At 47.0% G+C, this 20,395-nt stretch overlaps 1 protein-coding gene and 2 long non-coding RNA genes across 3 annotated transcripts; all 3 read right to left on the bottom strand.

The window, feature by feature from the left end:
• Positions 1-983: 983 nt before the first annotated feature.
• On the bottom strand, positions 984-1,622 carry LOC136503199 (uncharacterized mitochondrial protein AtMg00860-like). The gene is made up of 2 exons (XM_066498350.1): positions 1,246-1,622; positions 984-1,152 (listed from the first exon to the last, which is right to left on the bottom strand). Exons 1-2 carry the CDS (start codon positions 1,620-1,622, stop codon positions 984-986), a joined length of 546 nt encoding a protein of 181 aa, XP_066354447.1.
• Positions 1,623-4,359: 2,737 nt separating this feature from the next.
• On the bottom strand, positions 4,360-6,480 carry LOC136506046 (uncharacterized). Its single transcript, XR_010771391.1, has 7 exons — positions 6,429-6,480; positions 5,938-6,081; positions 5,717-5,784; positions 5,526-5,618; positions 5,334-5,417; positions 4,875-5,239; positions 4,360-4,538 (listed from the first exon to the last, which is right to left on the bottom strand). It is a non-coding gene; the product is annotated as an uncharacterized lncRNA (long non-coding RNA).
• A 94-nt stretch (positions 6,481-6,574) lies between these two features.
• LOC136506047 (uncharacterized) lies at positions 6,575-8,165 on the bottom strand. The gene is made up of 4 exons (XR_010771392.1): positions 8,070-8,165; positions 7,408-7,580; positions 6,757-6,841; positions 6,575-6,622 (listed from the first exon to the last, which is right to left on the bottom strand). It is a non-coding gene; the product is annotated as an uncharacterized lncRNA (long non-coding RNA).
• Positions 8,166-20,395: the final 12,230 nt, after the last annotated feature.

The following is a 20,395-nucleotide window of genomic DNA, read 5'->3' as shown; positions in this document are numbered from 1 at the left end:
ACATACTCCGCCCACGGGAGCCAGCGCACCCAGTGTCGTGGCCGATCGCCGGTGAAGCAACACAGGTACATGACGATGACGCGGTTCGCCACCTCGGTCTGGCCATCAGACTGGGGGTGGAAGGCGGTCATCATATGTAGCTTGGTGCCCATGAGCCGCATGAGCTCTCGCCAAAACATGGAGGTGAACACGGGGTCCCGGTCCGACACCATGGACTGAGGAACACCATGAAGGCGAACGATGTCCGCGAAAAAAGCCTGTGCCACGGACTCTGCAGTATATGGGTGAGCCAAGGGAATGAAATGGCAATACTTGCTGAAACGGTCCACCACCGTCAAGATCACTAACTTCCCGCCTACACGGGGAAGGGCCTCCATGAAGTCCAGGCCAATGCCCGCCCACACCGTCGTCGGGACCGGCAGGGGTAGAAGGAGGCCGGCAGGGTGGAGGTGCTCGGACTTGTACCGCTGGCATGTGTCACACGCGTGTACGAAGTCCCGGACCATGCGGCGCATGTCGGGGAAGTGGAAGTCGCGGCGGAGCCGGTGCAAGGTACGCTGCACCCCCTCGTGGCCGTCCTCATGTACGGCAGCCAGCACCTCCTGGAGCAGTGGGGACGATGGTGGGATGTAGAGGCGGAAGTCGAAGGTGACCATGCCGTCGCACAGACCCCACGGCGCCCCCTGGGAACCAGCCAGGATCGCGTCACGAGTGGCGACGAGAGCGGGATCCGTGGACTGAGCTTGACGAAGACGCTCAATGTAGTCGAAGCGGGGCACCGAGACAGCAAGCACCGCCCCCTCCTCCGTGTCGCGGCGGGACAGGGCGTCCGCCACGGTGTTGGAGGCGCCCGGCTTGTATTCCACCGTGAAGTCGAAGCCCACCCAGTGATGCTGTGGGATGGTCGCTAGGCGCTGGTTGAGGAGGTACTTGAGGCTGAAATGGTCGGTGCGCACCATGAACCGACGCCCCCAGAGGTATGGTCACCAATGACGAATGACGAGGACGAGGACGATCAACTCCTGCTCGTAAGTGGTGAGGGCGCGGTGACGAGGTGCCACGGGCCAGCTGAAGAGGGCCAGCGGGTGCTTGTCCTGGAGGAGCACCGCGCCGAACCCGTACGTGGAGGCGTCGCACTCGACGACGAACGGCCTATTGAAGTCTGGTAGGGCGAGTACCGGGGCGAAGGTGACGGCGCGCTTGAGCGCCAGGAAGGCAGCTGCAGCCTCCTCGGTCTAGCTGAACCCGTCCTTCTTGGTGAGCGCCGTGAGTGGCGCGGCGATGATGCCGTAGTCATGGATGAACTTGCGGTAGTAGCCCGATAAGCCGAGGAACCCACGGACCCCGCGCGCCGAACGTAGCTGGGGCCAGTCCATGAGCGCCTGCACCTTGGCCGGGTCCATGGCGACGCCCGAAGCGCTGATGATGTGGCCGAGGTAGGAGATGGAGTCAACGCCGAAAGCGCACTTAGAGCGCTTGACGAAGAGCCAGTGTTGCCGCAGGACGAGGAAAACGGCGCAGAGGTGGCGCAGGTGATCCGCCCAGGTGGAGCTGTAGATGAGTATGTCATCGAAAAACACAAGGACGAACTGGCGGAGGAAGGCGCGCAAGATGTCGTTCATCAGAGCCTAGAACGTGGCGGTGGCGTTGCACAGCCCAAACGACATCACTAGGAACTCGTAAAGGCCATCATGAGTGCGGAACGTCGTCTTTGAGATGTCTGCGGGGCGCATGCGGACCTGGTGGTAGCCCGAGCAGAGGTCCAGCTTGGTGAAGAACTTGGCGCCGTGCAGCTCATCCAGCAGTTCATCGACCACTGGAATCGGGTACGCGTCCTTGACGGTGATGGCGTTGAGGGCTCTGTAGTCGACGCAGAACCGCCACGATCCGTCGACTTTCTTGACGAGGACAGGGACAAGAACGCCGACGTGTTGCGACGGATGAGTCCTTACTCCATCATGGCTACACATTGCCGCTCCAACTCATCCTTGTGCGCAACCGGGTACGGTATGGGCGAACAGCAACCGACGGGGCGCCCGGCAGGAGGTGGATGGCGTGGTCGCGGCCACGCTGGGGCGGCAGTCCGCGGGGTTCCGCGAACACGTCGTCGAAGGCGGCCAGGACCACGTCCAGCAACGGGCACTCCACGGTCGGGGCACTGGAGGCCGGCGCGCCCGTGGTGGTGGCGACGAGGGCAGGCGCGTCCGGTCCATCGACGCCCCGCCAGCAGACCACCGTGCCCTGGCGCTTGAAGGACAGCATACCGGCGGTGAAGTCCCAGGTGAGGGGCCCCAGGCCGGTCATCCACTGGGTCCCGAGGACCACATCGTAGCCCGCCAGCGGCATGACGAAGAGGTCCGCAGCGAACGAAGCCCCCTCGATGGTGAACGCGGCGCAACGCAGCACGTCGGTGCAGGAGACGCGCTCGCCGTTGGCCACCGTCGCAGTGAGGCGCGGGCGGCTCTAGATGGGCAGCCCGGTCTGCTGCACTGCTCCCTCCGAGATGAAATTGTGCGTTGAGCCGGTGTCGAGGAGGGCGATCAGTGGCACACCGGCCACCAGAACGCGGAACTGGAGGGAGTCATGGGCACGGACGCCCGCCACGGCGTGGAGGGAGTAGGCCGGGGCCTCCTCGACAGCCTCGTCCTCGGCGGCCGCGTCGTCGTCGGCATCGTCGACCTCCACGGCACCATCCAGGAGGAAAAGATGCTTGCACACCCTGTTGTGGCCGCGTGTGTACTTTTCGTCGTAGTTGTAGCACAAGCCGAGGCGACGGCGCTCCTCTTGTTCCGCCTGGGAGAGGCGCTTGACCGGGCGTCCATTGATGGTGACTGTCGGTGGGGCGGCCTTGGGCGCTGCTGGAGCCGGCAGGGCGTGACGCGGTGGAGGGACTGGCCGAAGTCCCCGGGCTGCGGTCTTGGGCTGGGCGACGGTATACTGCGCCATCAAGTCCATCTGCCGGGCCAAGCTCATGGCCGCCGCAAGAGACTGCGGGTTTTGAATCTGCACGGCGAGGCTCAGCGGGGGCAGGAGACCTCCCGTGAAGAGCTGGACGCGTTGTGCCTCGTCGAGTCGCCCCGCGCGCGGCAGGAGGCCCTGGAAGCGGTCCTGGTATTCCGCCACCGTGCCCGTGCACCGGCAATCTGCCAACTCGAACAGCGGGGCGGAGCGAAGCGGCGGCCCATAACGCAGGTTCAACAGCTCGGTGAAATGCCGCCAAGACGGCGTGCCCTCATCTTGTTGTACCTGCATGAGGTTGTACAACGCCATCCAGACCCTCTCCTCTTTCATGATGCGCTGCTGGTGGAAGTAGGATTCGCAGCGGTTAAGGAAGATGAGGGGATCGGTTTTGCCATCGTACCGGGGAAAATCCATCTTCTGGAATTTTGGCGGCCGGTCGTTATGGTGCTCGCCGGACACCAGCGCCTTGCTGCCCGAGGAGGACGAGCGGTCGGCGGCGAGGGAGGCGATGGCCTTGGCGTTGGCTTCGACAGTGGCCTGCAGCAACTTGACGACTTCAGCGAGCGACTCCACCATGGCCTTGAGGTCACTTTGGTCACCCATGGCTGCCGAACACGATGCTGCAGAAGACGACGTCGGGGATGGCGGCGCGGTGGCTGGTGGTGGTGGGGTGGCGGCGGCTGATGGTGAGGTGGATCGGGAAGTCGAGGATCGCCGGGATCGTGATACCAGGTTGTCAAGGGCGTCAAACCCTCGGATAGCTGGCCCTCTGCTACGCAACTTGTAGCCTCGGTCCATCGTCTTCTCCGGCGAGGTTGCCCCTGCCGCAGGCTTAGTTGAGAGAAGGAGATAGGAGATTAGATGGTAATATTTTTCTTAATCCCAATTGTTTGCGGAAGTACCGATAAATAGGCCAGCCTGCCTAACCAACTTGGCAACAAACTATTCCTGGAAATAACCTCTCCTAGACTTAAGGGAATAAAAAGGAAACTAATCTCTCTTTCCTCTCAGCCACTCGCGCTGGCCTCCTCCCGCACGGCTGCTGCGCTGATCGCACGCTCTGTGGCGCGCCGCACATCACGCGCCCGTCGGCGCCTGGTATACGTGCGTCCCCACATGACAAAATGGATTTTTTTTCTTGGAACTATATGGTGGTGCTTACAACTAACATTAAGTTGAATGGACCATTTCAAATAGGTAATACTGTAGATAAGCACAAGCGAAATTGAGTTCAAATGAAATTTTTCTTGAAACTATATGGTGACACGGTGCTTATAGGTAACGTAAGTTGAATGGATCATTACAACATCATTTAGAATAAAAGAACTTGTAAATAACAAATTTGTAAGTTATCCTAGCATAACGTTAACATAGTTAAGCTCCTTGACATACTCTATTGGAGACAGACATATTAGTCATCTACATAAGTAAGTTGCACTGTGCAACAATACACGAAGGCTCAATAAACAAGAACTCAGAAATCCTACGTGCCCTGGACATCCTCCACTCATGTTTATCTTTCTCATAGCACGAGAGATGCCTGCATTCGTGCCGGTCACCTTTGAAGCTTTTATTGCCTGTTTGTATGGAAAGGTAAGGCAAGTGTATAATAGATTATGCATTTTCTTGACTAATTACAGTTTAAATATTAAAAAAAAATCACTATCATTCTATCACAATAAAAAGCAAAAAATCCGAGTGTCAGATCAAATAATAAAGCAATGCGCCAATAAACAGATCACAGATGGATTCTCTCTTGTGATCCACACAAACTGAGTCCTGCTCTTTCGGTTAATCAAGTATTATATATGCCAGTGTACTATTTATAGCACTTGAAAATTAACAAATTTGACATGAACAATAGAGAGTATGCAGCACAACAATAGAGAGTATGCAGCAGGAGTAGTACTTACCTGTTGGAGGCTATGACTCCCTTGGTGACTTTGCACTGGTGGATCATAGATAATGCTGAGGAACATATTCAGATTTACATATACCATAAAAATATTTCCTACAGGTCATCCAATTGAACATTGATCTTGTGAGATTGCGATAAAAATAGGATTTTCAAAGCCTTTATACAAATATAGCGCACTGGTGAAGTAAGGATTTTTGTGGTGCTGATGCCAAATGGAAAAGACAACCATACATATAAGAATCCTAGCTAGTTTATACAGGAGTTTTTTAAGCTTTTGTACAAACAGACGGGTTGAGCAAGGAGTTTCATACTGTCCATGCCACATACGCAAAAGCAATTGCATATTCAGGCTATACGAATCTGAAACATACAGAAAATGTTTTGCAGGTTAACTACCATGGTGGGAGTTAACATCGGTGCACATAGAAATAGAAAGTAATACATCTAGACGAACCTTGTTCATTTGTGCTGGTGACTGAAAGAGGTTCTGTGTCCCCTGTTTTTTCCTTGTGCTTTGGGATCTTCAATTTTGGATCTGCTGGTTATTTGCAGTGTATTAAAACCTTTGATGCAGTGTGCCTTCTGTAGAACGGTAGTAGCATCGTAGCAGAAAAGGAGCAGTGTATACAAAGTGTAAATGGCTTACTTTTTTGGAGAAGAGTCTGAAGCTCCATGAGGATGATTTTTTTGTGTGTTTCCTGTGTGAATGAGATCGCTGTGCTTCTGTTCCTTCTGTTCCCTATAGCTCCATGAGGAATAAAATATGTTTTATAGTTTTGTTTCATTGTAAGCATAAAGCTGTTAGAATTTTTGGGAGAGGAAGCATAAGCTGGTAACCTGTTCATTATCACTATTGTGACCAAAGTCTTTTTTGCATGCGGCATTTTTCAGTGTCTGTCGGTGATCTGTTTTTTTATAGGGATGTAATATTAGTAGTAAGAACAATAGGGAAAATTGCACGTAACAAATACTATATGTCTGAATTACAAATCCTGTCACTAATAGAAGCAAACTCGAACTCCATAAATCATGAGGGATGGCGTAGAAACTTTAGTTACCTTTCTTTTCTTCCAGAACTTGGCGAGAACTCACTCTAAAAATGCTTTTTTTCTACTATATCATGGGAATATATATCTGCAGCTCAGAACCAACTCCACTCTTAACCTTGCTGTCTGAGAATGGTTTTCCCCTGGCAATATAAACTGCACAGAAGGAAATGGTTGGAAAAGTAAAGCACAGGGGAAGGCAAGTTGAGAAAATACTGAAGGAAGCATATTCAGGCCTAAAAGTTTTCAAAGCATTGGAGAATCCGTATTGACATATAGACTTGTCAGGAAACGTAATATTTCATAGTAAATAAATTACCATTATGGCTTATTAGTGGGCTCTAATAAATTTTCAGAAATGATGTTTTCTCTATCTCTAAATAATAAATTGCACACTTTGACAATTTTGCACTTTTTTAGGCATATTTTGCAACTTTGCTGCAAAACCCAGTCTAAATCATAAACCTTTGCTTATAGTAAAAGAAGTGGCACAAAAGACTAACAGGATCAAACCCGATGGAGTGGTACTACAATAAATGGAGAGGTACCTAACCTGCCAAGATCACGAACACATGGTATGTTACACAGTATAAAGAAAATGAACAAGAAATGGTGGGTGCTGAAACAAACCTATGAGCAAATGGGGACCATAGTGTTCAGGCCACACAAATAGATCAATACAGACAAACGGCAAAATCTGTTAATACAGACAAACAGCAAATGGGAAGACTAATGTGGTGGGGCACTGAACTGGAACAAGGCTAAAAAAAACATGGAAGAAAAAAAAATCTTAGAACCCAGGTGGGACCAAAACATAGAAAGAGAACGTACCAAAATGCAAAATTCGCAATTAGGATGATCTTTGGAGCAGAAATAATTGGTCAGAAGAGCTTAACCTAAACCTGTAAACAGTTCGCTATCATGAGTAATTAGGCAGTATAAATAAGAAGTAACAGGTAGGCAGCACATATTGGATTGAATGATTAGTCATAACTAAGAACTCAGCTAATTTGACAACCCATGTTTTAAATATGACCAAAGAAATTACATGGCTGTATCCGTTCTACCTACTTGAGCCAAGAACAGACAGTATGGTATGAGAGAGAAACTGGAGTAAATAATCTGTAAATTAGAACTTATTTTTTGGGAAAGACTGTAAGCACAGGTTGGATGACAAAATAATAGGAAAACTACCAAAATGTGTCCGTATAAAATATTTATGGCAGAGCTTATTGGGGTCACTGCACTAAAACAAATGTAACAAACAACATGACAGATTTCATATACAACCATTCTATTGCAGGCTCGAATGGGCGCATCAAACGCGTTTTTCCAGAAATGAAAAAAAAAACAGCTTTAGCTGATATCAACCAACAAATTGTATTAATCAACTCTAATGGTTCTCACAAAAACACCTTGTAAGCTGCAAGGCAGAAAGGACATGTGCCGATATACCATATAAACTGGTCCAGGCAGACTAACCTCGAGACGGGGTTTAGATCCAAGCAAACAAGCAACGACATCCTCGAAAACCTCCATATTGGTTGTTGTTATGACATGGCAGTTTGCTGTAGCAGATTGATGATTAAGAACAAGCTCAATCAAAGGCTCAGCAGCCTAATCAACAAGCACCTTGAACCACCAGAACAAACCAACTGCACAAATGAAAACAAGGTCAATCAAAGGCTCAGCAACCTAATCAACAAGCACCTTAACCACCAGAACAAACCAACTGCACAAAGGAATAATGGGAAAAAGTAAAAGAACGATGTCACAGTACCGTCAGTACAAGATTGCTGTTATAGCACCAGGGACAGAGAGAGAAGAAAAAATGAGCAGTATGACATTTTGAGGCTGCGTTTAGTTTAAAAAAAAGTTTCCCAAAAAATGCTACAGTAGCCATCACATCGAATCTTACGATACGTGTATGAAGCATTAAATATAGACAAAAAAAAAACTAATTGCACAGTTTGGTTCGAAATCGCGAGATGAACGTTTTGAGCCTAATTAGTCCATGATTAAACACTAATTGCCAAATAAAAACAAAAGTGTTACCGTAGCTAAATTCCTAAATTTCCGAACTAAACACAGCCTGAGAAGTAAAACGAATACAGTTCCCACCAAATCAAATTGCAGGAAAGAACCTATTTGATTTGAATACAGTGCCCAGCGTCGACACCCGCCACGCCGGCGCGCGCCAGCCGCGGGGGGAGAGGGGTTGGGGGGCACCGCCGCGGGCGCTCCGTCCTCGTCCCGCCCGCGCGGTGCGCCGAGGCCGGGTGCGCCCACCGCCGGCGCGGCAGTGGGCGGGTGCGAGGTCGGGATGGACAAGCGGCGCGTGCGGCCGGGGGTAGGGGAGCCGATTGATTTAGCTGGTTTGATGTGAGAGAAAAATACTATTCCAATTTATAATTCACAATCATATACGATCGTTTATGGCTTGCCGAACAGGTTGTAGAAATCCAACCAGAACATCTAGATACAATTTTTTTTTATTTTTTTTATTCATTCCCATAGATACGTAGACATGTTTGAGAAGGACTAATCCTATTAGAAATCCAACTATAACATACCGATACAAAATTCAGCCACGGAACAAAATTTGAATTTCGTGCGCACCAGACGGGCACGTTTGCTAGTTCACCAAGAAGAGTCTAGCAAGAGGGTTAAAAAATCCTATGGGTATTGGTTGACCAAAATCAACATGGTATGGGTATTGGTTGATCAAAATAAACATGGGATCATGGCCACCAGCTGCTCCATGGACAGACCCTGAAAAAAGCACAAGGCACAAGAGTACGTACTCGTCCCGGTAAGACGTTCGTTGTATTAGAAGTAGAAATTAGAAATATAAGAAATCGTGGATGCGGAGATGTCTCTGGAGTACAAGTTTGCACGTGTCCATCGAGATGGCAGTCACCCCGAGAATGTTACCTCTAGAAACCATGGCGAAGGCACCCTCGGTGCTGATCACGGGGCCACCCGACATGCCTTCCATGCCACGGCAGGACACGTGGAAACAGTCTTTGGCCACTCTTCCATCGAAACCTCGTCTCATTGTAAACCTTCAAAACAAATGGAAAAGCAACTGTCACGCAGATGTTATGCTAAATGTTTCTGAACTGAAATGATAAAAAGTACACTCACTGCCCTTGGCCTGGACACAGGGCGGGGATCGCTGTAGATCCTAGCGGGATAGAAAGGGGGATCAGCCGGGTCACAGTACCCTACGGTAATGGCGATTTTTTAACACATTTTTTTAACTAATTTTCAAACTAACACTGTTTATTTATTTTTTTCAAATCTAACATTTTTGACCTCGCCTGTTCGCACGGCGCGGCAAATTAAAGCTGCCGCGACATGCAAGGGGGCGCGGCGAGGCTGTCTACGTGGCAGCGGCCAGGGCCCTGACCGGCGACATGGTCAGCTCTGCCACACCACCGATCAGGACGCAGCAGTGACGCGCCAAGCATCAAGGCGCGACAGTGGCGCGCCACTCGCCAGGACGCGGCAGAGCCTAATATAGGTCCGCGGCCCAGTCCCGCCCCTCCCTCCCTGTTTCACTCCGCGCCGTACAGCAGCCGCCTCCGTGCCGCCCTGCCCCCGCCACCGCGCCTCCTAGCCCGCACCGCCGCGCCATTGCCTCCCGGCTCCCCCACTACCGACCAACGAATTTCCCTCCCTCGCTGTTCCCCTCCCTACCTTCTCCGCAGCTCCTCCTCGGCCTTGTCAAGGTAATGAAGCTCCTTCTCGGCCTCCACGGTGGATCGAATGATTTGAATGAGTAGTTAGGGTACGGAGAAAAATATGAGTTCGTTAGAACGTTGGATTGAAGGATTATGATTAGGATTGCCAATATTAAGGTTAATTGGTTAGTTAGAATTATGATTACCATATATTTTGCTTGTCTGAGTTTGCATCTCAACTTTTATATGTGAATAAATATATGGACACACTGGTGATGTACCAAATTTTATTTTTTACTGACCAAAGTATAGTTTTTATATAGTTTTCATGTTTGCATCTAAGATAGAGTTTGCACCAAAGTGTAGGTCATATTTTATTTGTTGCAATATAAATGGTTCTCATTGATATTAATTTGTGATGTTTTGATTTTTGTTTGTTAAATTACAACTGTTTTGTTAGATACAAGAAATGTATCGGGAGGAGTTTTGACGAAAACGGGGTCATCCTCGAGAATTATACACCGATGCTGAAAACTCTAGTTTGGTTTTGGTGAATTGATAAAACCCTAAGCGATAACCTAGTTTATCAAGTGATCATGAGATAGGTAGCACATTCTAAGTGGTGAAGCAAATGAAGATCATGACATGATGATGGTGATGTCATGGTGATGATCAAGTGCTTGGACTTGAAAAGAAGAAAGAGAAAAATAAAAGACTCAAGGCAAAGGTATAAGTGGTAGGAGCCAATTTATTTTTGGTGATCGAGACACTTAGTGAGTATGATTACATTTAGGATCGATAGTCGTACTATTAAGAGGGGTGAAACTCGTATCGAAATACGGTTATCAAAGTGCTACTAGATGCTCTAACTCATTGCATATGCATTTAGGATCTAGTGAAGTGCTAACACCCTTGAAAATATTTATGAAAATATGCTAACACATGTGCACAAGGTGATACACTTGGTGCTTGGCATATTTGAGCAAGGGTAAGAAACTTCATCGGCGGAGTGTCCCGTAGAGTGTGGACAGTCTGACGGTGTCACCGGCGCCCTATACAGAAAAAAGGATTTCACAGAGTACAACGGACGCTGGCCTCAACTGGACCGGTGCATCTGGTCAGTGGAAGCAGTGAAGATGCTAGCGTCGGTCTTCGATCGGATGCTGGCGAGGTGCGCCCAGTCCTACTGACGTGGCAGCACACAGTGGAAACGATGTGTGACCGGACGCTGGGCGAGTCCGGTCGGGCATGACCGGACGCGTCTGGTCATGAGTGGAAGCTTACTAGAAATGACCGGACGCTAGGGTCCTGCGTCCGGTCATGATCAAACTGATGTATCCGGTCACAGCTGGAACCTTACTGGAAGTGACCAGACGCTAGGGTCCTGCGTCCGGTCGTGGCACTGTGCTGCGTCCGATCATCACTTGACCGTTGAGATCGGGCGCTCAGTATTTGAAGAGAGGGATGACGTGGCAGCCATCCATTGACCGGACGCTAGGGTCCTGCGTTCGGTCGATCTGACTAGAGCATCTGGTCACCCCGTGCTGTGCCCAGTGAAGGGGGTACAACAACTCTATTTCGTGGAGACTTCTATTTAAACTCCATGACCGGCTCAAGCTCACTCTTTTGGCCATTTGCATTGACATAGCAACCTTGTGAGCTTAGCCAAAGCCCTCCCACTCATCTTCATCATAGATTCAACATCTTTGTGAGATTGGGAGAGAATCCAAGTGCATTGCTTGAGTGTTTGCATCTGGAGGCACTTGGTGTTCGTGTTTTGCTGTGGGATTCGCTTGTGTCGACACGGAAATTTCGTCTCATGCCGAGGGCACACGAGCAAGCCAGAAGGGTTCACTCGATAGAGCTGGAGATCCGCCTAACTTTAGCGCAGAGATGGTCGATCCTGTGCACTCCTTCTAAGATGTGCCAGTCAATTTGACCCTACAATTGACAAGGAGAGAAAGTTTATCAGTAATTTAGGGCGGAACGTGCCGGTGTTGCCAGACAGTCCCGAATATGCGGTAATGAGAGCCGATATGAAAGGAGATCGACTAAATAGTCGATTCTAGCATATTCATAAGAATAAATCAGTTAAAGCTCGTGGGGTGGTGTAAGAAGAATGGGTTATCATTCGGGATGAATATCATTATTTAGCCAAATATCGGTCAATGGCAAAAGGATGTCAACAATGATTAATTTATGCTAAGCCAATGACTGCAAGTAACTGAACCCCTTTTATATAAAAGAAACAGCTCATCACCATTCAACCATTTAATAAAGATAAATCTAATGAACGTATTAGATCTCATCTATCGCTATGACCAGTGGAGCATGAGGCAGAATCATGTAGGCCGTAGAAATAATAATAGACTTGACTACCCTAACTTATCACTAATATTAGTGGGGCATGAGGCAAAATCATGTAGGCCGTAATACAATAATAAGATCATAGGACTAACACATCTTTCAAACTATCTCTACTTCAACGATCTCGTGATGTGAACTGTTCGTGAAAGCACTCGATATTGGCTAAAACAGTCGATTCAGGCATAACGCACAGTTAAGGTCATGCCCTCTCAGGAACGGATCTACCAAATAACGATCCCCACTCCATGGTGCTAACAGTGGGGTGTGAGGCAAAATCACACAGGCCATGATAATGGGTCATGGAACAGTTTTCACTAGCAAATAAATCTACTCAAGATCAGACATGCCTTAACCGCACGCTATGCACGATCAAGATTGATATAAAACAACCGATAAACATAACTCATCGTTTAAAGTATAGATTAGATTAGTTTAGATTAACAAACGATGGGTTAAACAAGATATAAGGCCGATCTAGATCAATCCCAATCAGGCGAAGTGATATTGCTGTAATTAAATAAACAATGGAAGTAATAAGCAATATCGGTAACTTAATGAATCTATCCGAAGGAACACCACCCTTAGATAGAGCCGATAACTTGACCTTAATCTAGTTCGACCAGTGGAGGTCGATCGGATCGATGCAGCCGTACTTGAACTAAACAAGAGTCGATGACTAGCTTATACCAGAGTCGTAGTGGAGGTCGACTAGATCGATGCAGCCGTATGAACAGAAGTATAAGCCATGACGGTACTTACAGACAAGCAGTGGAGGTCGACCGGATCGATGCAGCCATACTTGCTGAAGAACTCGCTGAGATCTACTCTACTCCTACTCCTAAGGGGTGGTCGGAGCTGAAAAAAGTAAGTAACTTGTATTTGATTGATTGTGTCTTTACAATAGCCGGGGTTTGATATTTATACCCGGGACCTACGCATGACTCCTATCTAAGCACGACTCATCATAATCTTTAGCCCTAGAGAAAATATTCCTAATTTAAGATAACTTGAACTCTAATCTTTCCCTTTTTATAGAGTCCAACATGCTTTGTCCCGGCGCCGATCGTAGCCTTTGTCGTTATCTGCTGGCGCTACCTGAAGAAAGCCGATTCCAGTGTTGCATTCGAATCAGCTGGTTCCGATCTACACAAAATTGATTCTTTGATAACATGATCTTGGGAGCTTTCGAGTCCCTGCGACTCTTCTTCTAAATTTTGGTGTAAACACATGTCCCCCAATTTTGGGATAAAAGTAATTTTATTCCAAAATTATCACGTCTACATCCCCGATAGGTCCGCACTCACGGGTAGAGAATCTTGATCTGGGGTCTACTGTTTGTCATCATCTATGTCAGCTCATGAGCCCATGCTTCAAAACTTTTACGAGAGTATCTTTGCTTCACGGGCACTTGGATTCATCTTTCTAGGCTGGCTATAAAATGTCTATCCGACCCTAGTGAGAGCAACTCAACAATTCAGCCATGTTTCTCTTCTATCTGCCCTCTCGAGTGCTTCCGACTCCGTCGGACCCTCCATGGTCTATCCTTTTGCTATGGAGATCTTGAGCAGTTAGAAGAATTCTTGTGCATAGGGTGATTGTGTCGCTCATTCTAGCGCCTTGTCGAGCAAGAGGACCAGCTATTGCGGTTAGAAGAATTCTTGTGATATCACCTGAGTCTTCTCTCCATGCTCGCAGAGCTGTTCTAGTGTTTGCAAGGGCTAAAATGTGTGGACACCTTCCCCTTGTTTGTTCCTCCAAACACCCATCGGAAAAGCCACAAGCTTCTTTCCCATAGTTTCTCAATTTACTGAGAAATCGGCTAGGCATCTATTAGGCAGGTGGCCTTTCCCCTTCTCTAGCACAATTTTATCAACGGGCCGATGTGACTTGGTTCACGATGACCATCGGCCTTGTGGGGACCCAGACTCCCTTCAATCCAAAGAAGCCCTGGTGGGTTGATCTCTGGTCAATGTAAATTCTTCGTATCCATCCCATGATATTTTGCAATTTGGGGAAGCAATAAGTTTGAATATGTTATCTCTTCGTTATCCGTCCCCTGAATTTCTAGAGTGTCGATCCATTTCTGTTTCTGATTTCAATTTCACACCCCCAGCGAAATCTATCTCATCACCTTCCCGGGCTATATATACGGGCCACGGCTAGGGATCAAAAAACAACTCACTTCGTCTCAACCCTTCTGCGTCCTTATTATAGTTCCTGCTTTTCTATAGGTTTGAGATCATAGAGAATAGCAAGAGGTCTGTTGAGGAGGACCTCAATGGATCTGCATCATCATGTCAGTGCCTTCATCGTCAGGAGGGTACAACTCGTGATGCTCCCACTGCCTCGGGGGATAGGGCCGACTCCGTTTGGCCTTTAGGGTTCTCTTCGTTAATAGCTCATCACCAACTCCCTCATTGACAATGACGATCTGCTTGCCTCCATTGATCGGCATGGCCAGGGTCTCACTGAATGTCTCTCCCTCACAGAATCGGCTCTGGCCATGGTTCAATGCCGATCGCCTCCCGAGGCCGATTTGGTGGAGGATAGGTTGGCCAAGGCCGAGGCCAGAATCATGGGTGAGATATCTATCATAGCCTTTGCTTCCTTTCAATTTCATCTTCAAGATCCTGATCATCTTCCTTTTGAATCTTTTTAGATTTGTCTGCTCAACTAGAAAGCCTCCGATTGGCTGCGGAGTACGTGGTGGGATTCATCAATGCTAGGGGCGCCGTCCCGGTGGTTCGCCTGCACAATGTCCCAAAACCATGTTAGGGAGGTCACTTTGCATGGCGTTCACCATGGTGCCGCCATGGCATTGGCTTCTGCGCAAGCCCATTCTGGCCACGAACTTCGGTTCCTTCCCCATGGTTTTCCAGCCGTGGTGCACCCTGGGGATTATGAGCACCTGGTTGAGGATTTCTTCAGCGTTGCTAACTTCGTAGCCTTTGTTTCCTAGGCCGATGATATAGTAGCCAAAGTGTTTTCTGGCCCATAGTTTGTGATTGGTGATATTAGCAAACAATTTCTCCGTCTTGAGTGATTTTTGTTTCGTACTTCATACTATATGCATCACTTTGTCCGTGTTTGCTTTGCTCCTATAGGCGATACACATCATACCAGCTTTTACCCCTTTGGGTTTATTTTTGCACTAGAGGCGATACCCTTCTTCTATCGGCTATTAGAGCCGACGACCGAGCAAATTGGTTGTCAAGTATTAATCGAAACGCTAGAGTAATATTTCTTTAAATATTTCCCATTTGATTGCTCTGCCGAATTCTTCTTCTCCTCACAGTGTTTCCAAAACATAAGCATTACCAGGCACACAATGTTTGATTTGATAAGGTCCTTCCCAATTAGGTGACCATTTGTTGAACTTGCTGTCCTTTGACCCGATCGGCAAGTTTACTTTCTAGACCAAATCTCCTTTAGAAAATTGCTTATTCTTGACTCTTTTATTGTAATATTTTGCAACCCTTAGTTTATTGGCTTCAATATTTTCAAGAGCACATAGCCGAAGGCAACTCAAATCCTCTAAGTCATCTATCGTAAGATCCTTGTAGACTTCGGCTGACAAATCATTCTGCAACATAACACGCCTCGATCCAGTTTGAACTTCCCAAGGAGGGACTGCATTATGGCTATACACAAGTTCATAAGGCAGCCATATCAGCTCTTTTGCTCTTGGCCATCAAGGGTAATCCATCCTCAGCCCTCTCCAGAGTCTTGTCTTCCTTTTCCATTTTTCAAGATCAGGTCCCGAAGGTGAAACAGGCTCAGAGGAGTCTCTTTGATCGTGAAACTCTTTTGGCCAATGGGAACTCGAATAGGCAAGAGGCTAAAGAACTATCACCGTCGATTGATCACCTTTGTTCTGGCTAAACAACCAATTTTGAAAATAGCTGATTACAGACTCCCGGTCTTAATCCTATTTAGGTCTAAAAACACGACCTTTATTAAGAGAGCCCTTCGATCTTCTATCCTTAGTCATCCGGCGTTGTACTCTCTTCGGTATTAGTGAGGTGACACTTCGTTTCCTATTAATTGTGGTTACCTTTTGCACGACCCAAGGCGTCCACCCCTTCGTCCCGTGGCTTCAAATACCAGCCAAGGGCTTTGGCCTTGAACACATCCGCACTTGCAACCATTCATGTTTCTTTGCTTTTCTTCACCCTTGCAGAACTCTGTAGCGGCCTTTCTCTCTTCATGGCTAGTGAGGAGAACCGTGGCAAGTGCGCGGTGGAGGAGGCCCCGGAGGAGAACATGCCGATGAACCAGCGCCTCCGACGCATGTGGTAAGATTGACATCCTCTATTCATGATGATGATCTTTTCTAACTCGTCTATAGGTTCATCATGAATGACAGCCTTCGTTCCCTCCCCAGGACCGTCAAGCCCTCTGATGCTACATCTTCTGCGCCGACTTCGTCGTCAGATTCCTCCAACTCATACAACGACGACGATGCCCGGCGCTTCTTCCGAGAATGGAGGGCGGCCGAGGACCACTATTCTGAGGCGATTCGGAAAAACGGCCAGCTTGAGATCCATCTAGGGGTCTTCCAAGCGGCCTTTAATGCGGCTAAGGAGGAGGCCAGTGCTGTTCGAGCACGGCTGGCTGAATCTGACGCCACGGTGGCAGGTAAGACGAGTTCCATGCATGTTTCTATTCTGATTTCCATCGTCTTTATCTTGATAGTCTTCTGTTATCGCCAGCCCTAACGGTGCAGTCGGAGTCTCTCCAACTAGCAGCGAATGTGGCCACGGATGTCATCAATGCTTGGGGTTCTCTCATCAATGCTCGCCTCCAAGACATCCTAGCCCATGCTCAGGAGATCGCCCTCCACGGCATTCATCATGGTGCGTCGGTGGTGCTAACCGCGGCGCAAGTCTAGATCAGGTATGACCTCCACGCTATGGAAGCTGGCTTCCCGATGGGCGATGGCCCTGAGGGACATGAGGACCTACTCGAAGAATTCATCATTGCTGTGGAGGCCATTATGGACATTACATCCGCTCAGGATGTAGTGAACAAGGTCTTCGATTAGTTTGTACTTAGGGTAAACCGATGAACAAAGACTCATGTTCTTTCATGAATGTGTCTTAGTGCAATGCCCTTGTGTATGACTATTTTTGTTTTTATTTCTTGCTCTGGAGGCGATACGTATCATATCAGCTTTTATGTCTTTGAAGATCTTTGTTTTTTGAACTAGAGGCGATACCTTTCTAGTACTGGCTATTAGAGCCGATGACTAAACGAATCAACTATCAAGTGTTGATCAAATGCTAAGATAACACCCCTTTAAATATTTTGCCACAGAACTTTTCATACCAAAAGTTAAATGATTTGATCAACCCAGGTTAAGCATCCCATCAAGCAAAATAGAACTTCTTTAAGAAATCTATCAACTCTAAATTGCACTTATGATTCGACTTAACATTCACATACGTCGGCCTAAACCCATCTCCAGGACTAATGCTTATATTTTTTTCTCAATCAAATGGCCGACGTGAATCCATGATTATTTATTAAAATAAACTCTTAGAGCTGATTGCTTGCATCGGCTGTTGGCTTTCATTGCTGATTTTAATGAAGCCTCCTTCCCATAACTTGCTAGAAAAGCATTCGAAGTCTCCTAGTTCCTAGAAGACTGGATCGGCTGTTGCGATGCTCATAGACTCATCAGCATGAACCAGTTCGACATCATCTCCATGCCATTGAATCAAACACTGATGCATGGTTGATGGTACACAATAGTTCGCATGAATCCAATCACGACCAAGGAGCAAACTATATGACCCCTTTCCATCGATGACAAAGAATGTGGTGAGCAGAGTCTTACTCCCAATTGTTAGTTCGACGTTTATTGCCCTCGGGTCTTAGATGCATTACCTCCAAAATCCTTAAGCATCATGTTAGTCTCCATCAGATCTCCTGGTCCTTTGCCAAGTTTATGAAAAGTGGTGTAAGGCATAAGACTAACAGAAGCACCTCCGTCCACTAACATCTTATTCATCGGCTTCCCATCAACAAAACCTTTCATATATAAAGCCTTTAAGTGCCGATGCTTGACTGATTTATCAAATATTGCTTGTTGTACAACCATCAACTTGGTAACTATCTCCTCATACTCTAATTCATCGAAATCCAAATAAACTTCTTGATCTGCCGGAGTTCTAAATTCTGATGGCAACAAAAAAGCAATTTGGATATTAGCCGATGATTGCTTTCTATCGACTGTTTGCTTGGTACGCCATACTTGAGGTTTATTGGATGCCTGAGCCTGTTCCAACTCCTTATTCCTCAAGCGTTGCACCCTTCTCTTCTGGCTCCTTGTCAAACCTCCTAGACACCATTGGCCTTCCTGCCAAACATATTCTCTCTCATTGCCTTCTTCATAATCAGCCCAGTCTTGGTCAACAACTTGTTTTCCAAGCCAATCATGAACACTTTTATTCTTTAAACGCCGATCCATGTTATTATGATGATATGCATCTTGAGCATGGATAGACTGGCGGTTGGTTTGAGATTGCCTAAACTTCTAATATTGATCGCTGCATTCTGGACAGTCATGTCTGGTAGGCAACTTCAAACCTTAATTCTAGCAATGTCTAAAGAAAGGAGAATTCCAATGTGATTCGGCTTGTGTCCTTTCATACCTCTCTTTTTCTAGTTGACACTGGTATTCTAGATCCTTTAACCAACGCTGATAATCCTTTCTCTTCTGCTGCTGCCACTTATTCAATAGGATCTAAGAAGTAACTCACAGCTTTGTCGCCCCATCTTTTGACGTTTCCCCCTGCTCATATCGGCTATTTTGCTTGTCATGATGTCTTCTAATTTCTCTATACTCATCAGCCGATATTTATATCTTGGGATCAACTGTTCCAGCTTCCCTTGATTTGGTTGATATTAGGACCTTAGTCTTTCCTTTGAGCAGCTTAGCATCAACCATGTTTTGATCTCCTGGGAAAGGATTATCATCAACTTTCATTTTCCAAGGCGTATAAAATTTGAGCCTTCCTTGCTGAATAGCCCTCTATATATGCTGCTAGAAAATCTGCATTCATTAGTGGAATGAGAAGTAGCATTATGGAACTTACAGAACTTCTTATTCTTCAACTGATCAGGGTGCAATATAACATGATTATCAGGCAACTTGATTTGTCCCTTCTCAAGCAAGAAATCAAAGAGCTTATCTGATTTTGTGACATCAAAGTCATAGCTCTCCTCGACCCCTCTTCCCCAAGGATTTAGCACCATTACTGTCTTCTTGCCCTAATTCCATTTAGCCGTAGCAACTTCTTCTTCCTCATCTTCATAGCGTCATCGACTGAGTATGGATTATAAGCTTCGGCTACTATGGTACTCTTCTGAAATTGGGTATCTCTGCGCATACTCTGGAATTGGCTATTAAGTGCTTGCACTCATTGAGCCAATTAACCCAAGTTATCAAATTCTTGTCACAACAGCTTTCTCTTTCCACATTGGCAGCATCCCCTGAACGGCTAAAGCTACTAGCTGATCATCAACCAAGTTTAATGAGAAGCATAAGTTCCTCGTCTCTCGGAACCTCTGAAGAAACTCAGTGCCCGATTCATTAGTCTTATGTCTTATAGTTGTCAAATCGGTTCTCTTTTTTTCTCTGGTCCTAGTGTAAAAATATGTATGAAACTTCTTCTCTAGGTCAGTCCAATTGGCAATGGAATTGACTGACAGTGATGAAAACCAAGTGAAGGCTAGCCCTGACAGGGACAAGGAGAAGAAACAAACTCGATGGGTCTCCTCAACTGATGCCTCACCCAATTGTATAAGATACCGACTGACATGTTCTATTGTGCTGGTACTATCTTGGCTAGTGAACTTAGCAAACTCTAGGAGCCTGTAATTTGTGGGAAGAGCGACCAAATTATACCATTCTAGATATGGGCATTTATACAAGAAGGTCAGCCCTTTTGGCTTCAGACCAAACTAATTCTTCATCATCTCGGTCACCTTTAGCAACAACTCGTCAGCATATGAATTTGGATTTCCCTGCACCTGCTGACCCATCTATGGATTTAAATCTCGTGTGCCTTGATACCCTGGATTCAGAATCATATGAAGGGTGTTATAATCTGTGCCATAATGACACCCTTGTGGAATCTCTATCTGCTAGGTCCTTTGCTAGCTTGCTGCTTGAAGTCTCTGATTGTAGACATGAGGATCTATATCTCTACGAATCCTTTGAATTGATGGTGCTATTTTTTGAGCTAGCGATGGTATGTGGCCTGATGTGCCAAAATTGATCACCTGGTTCTGATCTTGCCCCACTAGCTGTTGCACATGCTGTACCGACGGTCTAGGATTATACTGTATCTGATTCGTAGTAGTTCCTTGAGCTTGTTCAGATGAACCCTGAACTGCCTGGACATCATTAT

This window comes from Miscanthus floridulus, chromosome 14 (assembly GCF_019320115.1).
Source record: "Miscanthus floridulus cultivar M001 chromosome 14, ASM1932011v1, whole genome shotgun sequence".
NCBI lineage: Eukaryota > Viridiplantae > Streptophyta > Magnoliopsida > Poales > Poaceae > Miscanthus > Miscanthus floridulus.
This window is presented reverse-complemented; position numbering and strand designations above follow the sequence as displayed.

Bases quoted from the DNA above. Each gene is read 5' to 3' on its own strand.
- LOC136503199 (XM_066498350.1), bottom strand. From the start codon at position 1,622: ATGAACGACATCTTGCGCGCCTTCCTCCGCCAGTTCGTCCTTGTGTTT. The intron at 1,153-1,245 runs GTTCAGCTAGAC...AGACTTCAATAG, and splicing joins GCGCTCACCAAGAAGGACGG to GCCGTTCGTCGTCGAGTGCG.